Source organism: Rutidosis leptorrhynchoides, chromosome 3 (assembly GCF_046630445.1).
Source record: "Rutidosis leptorrhynchoides isolate AG116_Rl617_1_P2 chromosome 3, CSIRO_AGI_Rlap_v1, whole genome shotgun sequence".
Taxonomy (NCBI): domain Eukaryota; kingdom Viridiplantae; phylum Streptophyta; class Magnoliopsida; order Asterales; family Asteraceae; genus Rutidosis; species Rutidosis leptorrhynchoides.
In genome coordinates this window covers 42,916,358-42,928,994 of record NC_092335.1, presented here as the reverse complement: position 1 = coordinate 42,928,994, position 12,637 = coordinate 42,916,358, and the positions used below count along the sequence as shown (strand labels likewise).

General features: G+C 32.8%; 1 protein-coding gene and 1 pseudogene across 1 annotated transcript; one reads left to right on the top strand and one right to left on the bottom strand.

Moving 5' to 3' along the window:
• Window positions 1-706: 706 nt before the first annotated feature.
• LOC139896016 (SWR1 complex subunit 2) lies at window positions 707-4,151 on the top strand. The gene is made up of 12 exons (XM_071878594.1): window positions 707-1,049; window positions 1,154-1,223; window positions 1,582-1,653; window positions 1,766-1,809; window positions 1,906-2,203; window positions 2,302-2,377; window positions 2,465-2,584; window positions 2,673-2,741; window positions 2,847-2,889; window positions 3,033-3,098; window positions 3,408-3,611; window positions 3,790-4,151. The coding sequence occupies exons 1-11, from the start codon at window positions 976-978 to the stop codon at window positions 3,595-3,597; spliced, it is 1,122 nt and encodes a 373-aa protein (XP_071734695.1). The 5' UTR covers window positions 707-975; the 3' UTR covers window positions 3,598-3,611; window positions 3,790-4,151.
• A 547-nt stretch (window positions 4,152-4,698) lies between these two features.
• On the bottom strand, window positions 4,699-10,761 carry LOC139896015 (homeobox-DDT domain protein RLT3-like; annotated as a pseudogene).
• Between the last annotated feature and the right edge of the window lie 1,876 nt (window positions 10,762-12,637).

Genomic DNA, 12,637 nt, shown 5'->3' with positions numbered 1-12,637 from the left:
GTTCAAATGAGGCTTTTCGCGGAAAATACAATAGAACTCTATCCTCGACGGGCTCGTGTATATGACAAGCTTTAGAATGGACGTGCGATTATCTAATTTGGAGGAATCGTAATCTTAAAGTTTTCTCAAACAAGAATTGGAGCTGTACAACGGCACTTCTGGAAAGACAACTAAAATCCTTTGAATGGATCGTGTCTAGGTACAAAAAGTAAAAAATAGATTAACTAGATTGGTTAATGAATCCTCTTAAATTTTGTATCGTGTAGCCTTCGAGTTTTTTCCTTCCATTTGAGTTGCGTCCTTTGCAACTTACTTTCATAATACATATATAGTCCAGAATTGTTTGTAACTGGATTATATATCATGATGTATCCTTTTTCGAGTTGATATAAATTTGCTTTTCGAAAAAAAAAAGAATTTAAATGTCAAACATAAAAGATATAAATACTTGTACTTATGTATACATTTCTTGTATACTCCGTAGTATATAAGGATTGTGATCCCTACACTACATCTCTTTTTTTTTTTTGACATACATCATATTAACATTTAGTGTAGAACATTTTCTTTTAATTGTAAAAAAATATCACATCATCGTTTTTAACCTAAGCCTAAAAATGTTCATAATTTTTTGACCTAAAACTTGAGTCACTAAATTTGTAATTGAGCAAATATCTCAGGGACTTGTTTTGTAATATCTCCAAATTATACAACACCAGAGAGGCGCAAATATCCCCTTTCACTCTCGTTCTCCGGTCATCCGCCTGATTTCGATCTTTGTAAGAGACGGATATAGCTAGGGTTTACTGCAAGTGTTTCGATTTTGTTTACGGTGTACGATTAGGCATCCAAATTAAAAGAATTTAGTAAAAAAACTGGAAATTGGAGTGACCTACTTTATATGAACTGGGTATTCTCAAATTGTATACAGGGTGTTCGAAAAATCGAATCTTTTTTTGCTTCTTGATTGAGTTAATGGAGTCTGATAAAGATAAAGATGATGCTGTTGTGTTTCTTGATCGAGCTTCTAGGGCAACTAGAGGCAAACGGTAAGCAAGCAGTTTGAGATATGAATTATTAATTTATTATCTACATGATATTGAAACTGTGGTCTTTGTTATATTGTATGTAATCTGATGAGTGTTTTTTGTAGGATGACAAAATTGGTTGATGATGAGATTGAAGAGGATGATGAATTTTGGAACCAAGATGCTTTGAAAGAGGTAATTAGTTGGTTTAATTTATTACATTATACTAACTATAATGAAAATGATATTGTTTGAGTTGTTAAGTTTCTTTCATTATGAATAATGTTGCATTACGAAAATGAATTTCAAGTTCTTGATGTTTGACTACTTTAATATATGTAAATCTCCAAATAAAATAGCCAAGTTAAGCTACCAAGTACTGTAAATGAACTTTGCAATTTGTAGTAGATGTAGGGAGCAAGTTTTTGATAATTAGACAAACTTTGTTATACATATTTCTTCTTGTTAATTTCATTGGCCTAGTCTGTTGTTTTGGATAGTTAGGAGGTGATAAATTGTTAAATCATGTATGTGTTACTTTTTTTTCTTGCAGGAAGAAGATGATACAAATTATGTAGAAGAAAAGGAGGCTGCTGATGTTTTTGACAGCGACTTCGATGAAGACGTATGCTTCATTTTGATTTAAAACTTTTCTTTTTTGAAACATTTGCGTAACGTTATGTAGCCTATATTAAGTTTAATCAATTTCCTGACTAGATTTCTTGCTTCTGCAACAGGAGCCCGAGCCAGAGGAGGATGCAGATAACGAGCCAGATGACAGGTAACTTTTTTTTCTTTTTTTCTAGTGAATATTCTTGAATGTAATAATAATAATGTACAGTGGATATAGATATTAATGATGTAGGTTAATTTGCAGGAAACGGCCAAAGAAGAAATTGGCATTTCCAGGAAAGCCAAAATCAACATTTCCGGGAAAACATAAATTGTCATTTCCAGGTAAGCAACTGCCAAAGAAGAAGAAAGCGAAGGTTGTTTCAGAACCAGATAGTTCTGAAACAAATCCAGAACAGTCGAAGTCAACACCTTTAGAAGATCATGATGTGCCTGATGACACAGAAGTCGAGAAGACAACTAGAAAGTCAACACGAACTGCAGTTATTGTTAAGCAAGCTGAAAGAGATGCAATACGTGCATCACTTCAAGCAACAATAAAGGTTGACCGTCATTATTTTCATTTTTTTATCACTGTGTATTGTAATGTAATTTTTGATTTCTCATTAAAGTTTCTATTATCATCGTGCTGGATTGTTAGCCAATAAAAAGGAAAAAGGAAGGTGAGGAGAAGAGGATGACCCAAGAAGAAATGCTTCTAGAAGCTGCGCAAACAGGTTTGCCGTTATTTATTCATTCAAGTTTGATCAATAATATGTTCTATATTATTTATTAGTGTATAAAATTGGTCATAAATGTTGCAGAAATAATGAACTTAAGGAACTTAGAACGAGTGTTAGCAAGGGAGGAAGAAGTTAAAAAAAGAGCAATTGTTCATAAAGCCGTCTACGATGGTCCTCAGATAACTTACCTTTCTAAAGATGGCAAGTATATTTTTTTTCACTTGATATTATTATTTTCTTTTCTTTTTTCTCTAGTACTTGTTAATCTGATAATACAATTGTATTTCAGGCTACTCATACCTCGAGTTTACTAATGGGGTGTCATTTAAATCTCAGATTCCTACATCATCACCTCCGTGTAAGTAGTGGTAGATATAGTCTTCTAACGTTGCATGTGCATTTTCTTTTTTCTTCTTTTTTCTTTTTCTTTTTTCGTGATGTTAATTAAGTCATATTTATACAGATCCAGAGAAGGCTGTTTGTGTGGTTACAGGGTTACCTGCAAAGTATGCTTTCTACCCTCTTTTATTAGAAATAATTTTTTGTTTCAAAATGTTATTATTTACTTCCTCAAAGAATTGTGATGCAAAATGGTTATTTGGTAAAAAGATGTTATTAGTCTAAGTTTTTGTTCATTTGTTTATAATAGATATCGTGATCCTAAGACGGGCTTACCATATGCAACTAAGGAGGCTTTCAAGATTATTCGTGAACGGTAAGGTGTTGTTTGTTTTTCTGTTTGTAGATCTTATTATGTCTTATGTATGCGGGCGCGCAGACGTTTTTATTGCAGAATGTTTGTTTTTCTATAAAATAAAATAATGTCTTATTATGTTTGCAGCCTCGCAGACTTAGAAATACGCTTCTAGGTGTTTCAGACTGAATTAATTATTTTGCACACATAAAAACAAACGGTCTTTACTATTCAGCATACAGACCTTCAGACCACATCTTCTTGAGAACTCACTATCGTTCTTTTTAGTTGTTATACTTATCGTATTATTTCTTCTTTTGAAACTTGTAGGCACGGGAACGACAATAGTGGCATTAAAGAGAAAAACAGCATGGGAGTGTTGTATGATTTGGCTTGTAGGGAAGGTTTTACTGAAAAGAAGAAGAGATCAATCAATCCAAACAGCAAAAAGAACTCTTATCCCAGATTCTCGCCACGTTTTCGTCAAATTCAAGTTTCCGATTACGAAGACTCAGATTGACTACAGAAATCCGTGTAATTGGATCTATTATATTGTTTTCTAGTTAAATTTTTATATGTTACAATAGTGTTAGTAAGCGGTAGACAATTCTTATGCAACACGAAGTCAGATAGTGCATTAATTAGGACATCCTAATCACAATCTTTCTAACCATTTCGAATGTTTTCTAATTGGTTTTCGTTCTTGAATCAGTGATGGCTGGCAGAGAAGCTTAGCGTCATGTTTATGTGCATTATGAAAAAATGGTACACGAAAAAGCTTCTGGTACAAATAGTGAATGATATTGAGCTTTATGAATAGAGAACGCTTGCCACGGTGCTAAAAGAGGATGAGACGCTGGTGCAGTCAGACTCGTTTTGACACGATTGGAGAGTGATATATCGTTTAATACAACATACTTTACGCCCTCTGAATCTTGATCATATACTTATATCTCGTTTCATGTTCTTGTGTACTTGGTTTCGCAGTTCTACAAGTTTTATCATAGTATTTATGCAGCTCTAGTTGAAATATCATCACAAAAGTATTGTTAGCTCAGGCCTTAGAGACGTGGTATAGTTAGTTGTAGAAATTTGAGAAAAATTGGAAATAAGATTGAACTCAAAATTGGGATAACTAAATTATTGAATACAAATCATGTTTAAGATGCTTAATTTGTTTAAATACTATCAACCCATGATTACAATACACAATCCAATTCAAATATTTAAAGATAATAACTACGATGCAGTGCTTCAAAGTTTTAAGTGGTTCATTTCTCATACTGAATATTTAACAAAGTGTCTTCTTACAGCCAATATCTATATCTTATCTACATTAATAATTCAATAGTTATTTTAAAGTTTGATGGAACATCTTATTTCCCCATCAAAAGTACTGTAAAAGAAATAAATAAATAAAAACTGCAGCATACATCTCTAAAAGAATGAAGAAATGTAGATACTTTCTAGCAAAAAGTCAGTCAGCGAATGAGCAGCAGTACTATACCTAAAGCTGTACAAGAATATTTTTATCCTCTTAACAAACTCCCTGGTAATGACCAAAAATGAAACCCCAGCCTTAGGCAATTTTAACTTTTTAAGTAATAGCTTGTTGTCCTTGCAGTATTAAACAAGTTTCGTGTTATTCACCCGTCAGAAAATCACATTGTCGTGAAACGTTAATACCCCATGGAGATTGCATTGATTAAGAAGCAACACAGAATGCCTACCGGACTAAAATGCCTTAACCTGAAACAATGATATCAAATTGAAATCAGAATTAATTAATTTATCTCTGGAGAGATATGGCAGGTTAAGAATGACTGATTAAAGAAGACGTACGTTTTGATCTAGTTCTCGTAGAGACACACGTTGCCTTTTCAAGGTTAACCTTCTTTAAGTGAGGAGCAATTAGAAAATCCAGTTTTACCAAGCACAATGCAACTGCAGATGATGTTTGGGGCATTGTTGCAAAACTTGAAATGACATCATCAAAATCATAATCAAACCCAAGGGCTGTGTCATGTTTATATAACCATCCCCTATTGATGGCACCAACAAAATCACCAAGAACCTTTGAACAAATACAACACAGAAGTATCAGTTGCCTGTTCGTCTAACACATTTGTATTGCAAATGTGAGTGAAAAGACATGCATGACAAACTACCTGTAGCAACTCTAACAGAGTCGAAGTACGTCTTAAACGCTTGACCCACACGTTATGTGCAGAATTTGTCCAAACACCCACCATTGCACCCTCAGGCGTACAAGACTACATATAAAAAATAATAAATAAATGAATAAAAAATGATCAAATCAGATACAGAGATTAATTTTTAGTGTTAAAGGCATATATTGACAACGTACTTTCACTTTTGTTCCAAGGTAGGTAACGAACCCATATTAAATGTAGGTAATGTGCTTACAAAATGTATAGATGTAGGTAATATGATTCGTAAGTACATTACGTGCTTTGGAAAAACTATGTAAAGTACATGGTAACATGGAAGAAATTTTAATAAAATCGGTTTGTTACCTGGCTTGAAACAAAAGTGAAAGTACGTTGCTAATCTATGCTTTTAACCCTATAATTTATTGATCAAATATAAATAAATGTTAACAATGACTCGACTCAAGTGTGTATGCTGCTGCTTTAAGTGACTGTAACTGTGACGATATGATTTTATACTTCGGAAACATATCCGGGGGCTGAATCATCCACACACATGGCAACATGAGTGGCATATCTTTCTTCCAGATCAAAATTAAGCTCAAATGTTGTATGGCAGATTCGACAATGTTTCTCATCTCTCCAGTATAGATCATGACATCTTTCACACCTAACCAGTGAATCAAGAAAAGAGTTTTTACCATGTTTAACCGAGTGTATAGCAGAACGAAACGAATTCCATAACCAAGCATCAAATTGTTGAAGGCAAGACCACTTTTGTTTAGCTAGTTCTCTGTTTCCAACTAGAGTTACCACATTACTAGTGGAAGCCAGACTATCATGATGCATATAGTTCAGGCCAAACAAGTTGTCTACATCAGACAAAGCCGATGAGCTGTCATCCCTATAAATACTCCTCTCAGATTCACTGGAAACGGTAGGTTGCCCAACGCTGACATCATCATGCATGCTGGACATAGCTTTACAAAGAGGAACCTCCCATCTTTCTAAAGATGAAAGAAGATGGCACTCTCGTCTTCCCCTTCGGTCCATAGCTGATAACAAGTTGGCAAAAGCCTGAAATTTGAAAAGCAAACAGACGTAAAAACTAATATCTATTTTTCTAAAACGAGTATACCTGGAAAATGGGTCAGGTTGGGTTGGTTAACGGGTCAAAACGATTTTGGGTTGAAATGGGTAAAAGTGTCAGATTATTATACAGGTTCAAATGGGTCAGGTTGGGTAACAGGTCGAAACGGGACATGGGTCAAATTTTGATGTCAAGTTTCTTTGGGTTACATTGCCAGGCATAATTTTTTGAAGACCCAATTGACCCGAAAGCTTGACCCAACACAAATTTGAGAGTATGGGTCTCAATTGTCAGGTATTAAAACCATCAACAAATTTCTGAAAATCAATGTTTACCTCTTCTGTCTCTATCACTTCCCATCGACCATCTTCAGAAGATTCAAAATAAATCCTCTTGTGGCCTGGATAACACGTGTTACATGGGCCTAAGAATAGCCAATATCTATCATACCTACGATCAGATCCCAAATATACAGATTGCATGGGATGTAAATCATCCATAGCTTCAGTGTCTGCCTCATCCTTTTGCCTACCTTTTTCTTGGATCACCGAGAAAATTGCTGAAGAATCAACAGGTTGAATATCTCGTGTTGTATCTGATTCACCACCATTAATCATCTGGTTCTCAAGTGGCATGAACATTCTTTGTTGCTTTGCGGTTGATCTCTTTATTTTTGCTCCAGAACCAATTTGATAAACATTAGGGACACATACGGGTTCCTGAAAGTTGTTTACATTAATCCAATATGATTAGATATAACAAGCATACTTTTCTATATCTAGAATTATATAAGTTGGATTACCTCCATTCTTAAACATGAACCATCTCTCAGTAGATCAACCAGAGCTAACAGAGCATTTAACTTCTCTTCAGTATTCAGATCCGAATATTCACCTTCCATCAGCCCCAGCAACCACATTTCACCAGGGTGGCTCTCATCAATAACCGAGTTTACATGTAACATACTATCCTTGATTTTGGCAACGTTTTTCTGTCCACATTTAGTTGGAACTGAAATCCCAGAACCATCATCTGAATCATTGAGATGATTGCTGAGGTCATCAACAACACTTCCACTATCTTCAAGATCAGATTGATCATCCTCATCATCCTTAATGATAGAGTTACTACGAAGACGATATGTAGACAAAGATATTTTCTCAAATAATGTAATATCAATTGACAGCATTGAACTTATTACTTCCTCTGCTTTATCACTTGTAGTTGCAAGCTTCAATTCAATGATCTTCATGAACAAGTATGAATTATTAGAAAATAAATTAGATTGAAACAAGACGGAAACGCTAATACTATTTACTTACTGATGAACATGTAGCCAATTCGGAAACTTTCATCCCACTGTTTCCTTGCAATGATAATATAGTGAACAATTCACCCTTCAGGGTACCTGGTTTTATGCCATACCTAGACATCATTGCAGCTTCCTGTGAATACAGATCGAATAAGTTTTATATCTGAACAATGGCTTTAAATATAGCTGAAAATCTATACTAATTTACTAAATTACATTACCTTGTTGAGAGGTTCGTTAAATGTCATGTCACGTTTTGAAACGAAACCAGCTGCTACAAACACCTGGCGTAATATCTCAATCCATGTTAACGAATTCAAGGAATTCTTCCACAACTTCAATACACCGTCTTCACGTTCAACCTGCCAATTGAGATTTTAAATACACTTTAGAAACTAATGATTACCCTTTCAAAAAACGAATAAATTAAAAAATAAGATGCAATGTCTGATACCAGCATATTAATTTACAAATAAACAGAATATAAAATATAATAGCCCATAGAAGACATTGGTACTTACTGATTGAAGCAACGCACGATACTTCCAATTTTTGTTAATACTTGATACAAGTTCACTATCCAGTTCCTTCTCAACACCAGTAAGAAGCAGTTTAAGAAGGGCTATAAGGAGTTTACTAAGTATTAGAGAATCCTGAAAACAATGAGCAGAAGCAACAAAATATAAATACTTAGTAGATAACAAGATCAATTACTTAACAGGGTGATTAACTAGACCCGAATAATTTACGGCAGAATTTCTATAGGATAGGCACTTGGATTGATAATGATAATAAACCTTGTCAATAAATGCTTGTGCAAGTTCATCAAGTGTGAAGGATGGAATGCCAATTAATATAGCGTAGGTGCTGATAAAGTGGAATATCTGAAAAACAAACAAACCATTTATTTTTCATAATTTGTTTGCAGTAACTGTTGCTCGGTAGCAACAATGGAGATCAAAAATGAAGATTCTGACATATACCTTGAAAAGCACTGCACAAAACGCACTGCACAAAACGCAAGAGATAGTAGATAACTGAACCTTACCTTTGCAAAGGGAGCAACCATGCAACCTATTGTCTTCACAATGAGCACAGAAGTTTCATGTAGCTCTCTTAGTTCTAGTTCCTCTTCATCCACCATCATATCATATTGACTTGGATCTTTTTCACTTCTACCTCCAACCAGATACATTTCACATATTTCCCTCCGTTTTTGCTTTTGCTTATCAACTTGCTCACATTTCACCTTCAAATTCAATAAGGGAAACAGTCAATCAGTGTTAACACCCAAGCCGTATAGGCTATGGTTGATACTTTCATATCTGATAAAATAAAATTCCTTCTTACTTCTCGCTGAAGACTTTTTCTTTGGTAATTTAGTTACTACCCTCCTCTGCAAATGAACCATTTCAGGTAATCAAGCTAAGAACAACCATAATTTTCACTTTCATCACAGAACTTGCAACTTAAAGTCACTTATTTGGTAAATAAATAAGCCAACAGTAAGACGAAAAACAAGGAAAAGAAGACAAACTTTCACATGTTGCTTTTTCGGCGGCTTCTTTTTCCCTCGAATTGGTGGTTTGCGTGATGTAGAAGGTGGAAACTGAGAACAGGATCTGTGGTCATTGTCAACAGATGTTGGAAGGTTTGTAAGTCGCCAAACCGTCATCAAACCTTTTCCCATACCATGTTTATATGGGGCACAATCCGTAGGTGTAATTTGGTCGTCAAAACTGGTAGGGTTGGAAGTCTAAGAATAAGATCCAATGGGTCACAACTGAAGTACAGAAGGTTAATAGACATTATAACTAAACTGAAAAGATATACTACCTGTACCTTTTGACTTTTATATGCTCTTTGTTTTTCTTGGCAGACACGATGTGAAATCCTCGAATCTAGTAAGGAACAGGAAGAAGATTTTACAAATTCATACATGGAACCACTTAGCACACAATGAGATTAAAGGAAATATATGACACAAGTCAGTTCCTGCTTAACTAGATCGAAAGTTAAGGGAGAACTGCTAAGCTTCGAAGCTTTTTTGCCTTCTACGAAATGAATGGAAAAAAGTTGAAAAATATAAAGGTGTGATTATTTTTACGACTCCGCTATTTTGGCGAGGGGGCTCAACAGGTCAAGAGATTTCTCGTTTTCAATATTTCACTGCATTCAGTAGGCTTGTACCTCTGTTTTTTTATTCCTAACTATTCCAGACAACCCTAACATGAGCTCGAAAATATAACATGCATACCTGCTGCCTATTCTTATTATTATTCAAATTTTAATAACTAAACACTTGACAGATCAAAAAATAACTACAGAGTATAATTTATTTTTATTCTAAATACCACCTAACTTCATCTATAACCCGCCCTCACTGTCAGAAAAGCATAAGACAAACAATAAATACCAGAAATAACATTATTATTACATAATCATTACAAAAGGAAAATATAAATTGAACATAAGATCGAATTTGATTCATAATAGATGTTGAAATCCAGTAATACCGAATAACAGATAGATTGATCATAGTAAGGTAATCACAACATCTGTAACATCACTAACTAACGCAAATCATATAAATGCGGAACCTAATTCTATCAAATTAATTCACAGGAACACAAAATTAACATTATGAAACATAGAATTACAGGTGATAAGATAAATAAAAACTCATAAGATAATAATAACATTTACCTTTAGCATTACAGAATCGAAAAGCATGAGAAGGAAGAGTATCAAACTCTACACCGAGTGGAGGTCGGTCCTTCATAAACACTTTATTCAATATATAATCAGCGCGTAACAAATCATCCTGTATCAACCGTAAACCTAACTTTGAATTCGAGTGTTTTTGTTGCGGCAGCTGTTGATTTCTCTTCTTGCACAAACTCGAATTGGCGGCAACTTTTTTTTTACTGTTACATTTGGTATTATTATTTCGCGTCTTACCACGAGCTTGCTTCTTTGACATCGCAACGAAATTCAATTAGAAACCAGAAAACAGTTAATTTGCTAATGGCGCCTTCAAATTCATAGTGAATTAGAATTGATTTCACTTTCGCTGTGTGTGTTAGTAGTGTTGTTTGTGTCATAAGGTAGAAAATGATGAAGTGGTTTACTGGAGTAGGTTTTTGGGTTTTGTGATTGATATTTTTTCCTTCAGAACTAAGGAGTAATAATAATTAATAACTAGTAAAACAACTCGTGCAACTACTGGTTACAGTTTAATTATATGTTTTAAGTAGTAAGTGAATGTAAATGATACAGTCATTTAGTTTAATGACCTGTGAAATCACAGATTCTGACCAAGAAACTTGTCGTTGTTTTTACAAACATTTGATATACTTAACTTGGTCAGAATAAATGAATAACATTTATTCTCCCACCACTTTCTTCCAATTTTCATCACAATTATTATTTTTCTTATCGTAAAATTACAAAATTTTATTGAGACGTGTATTTCGCAAACATATGTAACGTAATTAATCCCGTAAAGAGAACTCATATTTAAATAATTAATAATATAATAATAATAAAGTTTGCTCTAAAATTGAGTATTTATATTTTTAATAATTATTATTATTTTTACAAATGCCTCTTTAATTATTATTTTACCTTCTATGAGGAGCCAATGTGCTCGTTCATATGAGGGTTTCGTCGCTTACTCAAAATAAAATACAATTATTATATAAATGTTGTACAATATATTTCAAAGTTTGTACATGTGTTCATGAAGTGTTTTATAAAAGATTGTACAATTTATTTTAAAGTTTGTACATATGATCACGGGGTGTTTTATAATAAAGTTGTACATAATGTTTCAAACATTGTACATATTGTCATGGGGTGCTTTACAATAAGGTTGTACATAATGTTTCAAATATTGTACATATGGTTATGGGAGCGTTTTACAATAAGATTGTACATAATGCTTAAAATAGTGTACATATGGTCATGGGGGTATTTTAGCATAAAGTTGTATATAATGTTCTATATATTATACAATTAACATGTTAATATTTTTATTAAAAATAATTAATTATTTTAATGACATTATCACGAGGAGATAAGAAACTTTTTCTTTATTTTTGAATTTTTTTAAGCTTGAATAATTCTTTTTATGACATCATTATTTTAGAGATTTATATGATATTTGTAGATAGATTCTAATTTTAATTGTAATGTAAATAATAATATAAATATAAATAATAAATAATATAAAAAGTTTGTTACAAATCATTGTTGAAACTTCAAATCAAATGTAGCACTTACAGATAATAGCTACCATTATTTCATGTCTTTAACGTAAATTATTTTTGTTTTATTAGAATTGCGGCTTAGCACGAAAACAAATTCATTATTTCGTAGTTGATAATTAACAAGAAAGATGGTCACGCGTTTCATTATCACGTTAAATATTGTTGTAAAAACACATAGTTTAAAATATCTCATAATCATACTTTACTTTCTTTAAATTTTTCAATTTTTCTCGTACTTTAATTTTTTTTTTTCCCAATATGTAATAGTGAAGAGTATAAAAAAACATTATGTTATTATTTTTATCTGTTTATGAAAAAAATTATGAATTTGAAACAACTAAAAATGAAATAATATACTATGAATATGAAATGGAAGAGTAATTGTTTGTATGTCCCTCCCAGTTTCTCCAAATGATAAAGAAAAAAAAGGTTAACATTTATTAAAAAAAATGTAAATAAAAGTAATAAAGAGAAAAAAAGGAAAAGGTTAACATTAAAAACAAAGTTGTGAATAGTTTATCTATTTATTTATGAGAAAACAAAATTAATCAACGGGGACAACTAATAATTGAAATAATAGACTGTGAATATGAGACAGAAGAGTAATAGTTGTTGTATATGTTCATATACAATATCTAACCTACTTTCTCTAAGTAATAAAGAAGGAAAAAGTGGTTAACGTTTATCAAAAGGTAAAAAAAATTATTGTAAATAGA

Bases quoted from the DNA above. Each gene is read 5' to 3' on its own strand.
- LOC139896016 (XM_071878594.1), top strand. From the start codon at position 976: ATGGAGTCTGATAAAGATAAAGATGATGCTGTTGTGTTTCTTGATCGA. The intron at 1,050-1,153 runs GTAAGCAAGCAG...TGTTTTTTGTAG, and splicing joins AGGGCAACTAGAGGCAAACG to GATGACAAAATTGGTTGATG. The intron at 1,810-1,905 runs GTAACTTTTTTT...GTTAATTTGCAG, and splicing joins GATAACGAGCCAGATGACAG to GAAACGGCCAAAGAAGAAAT.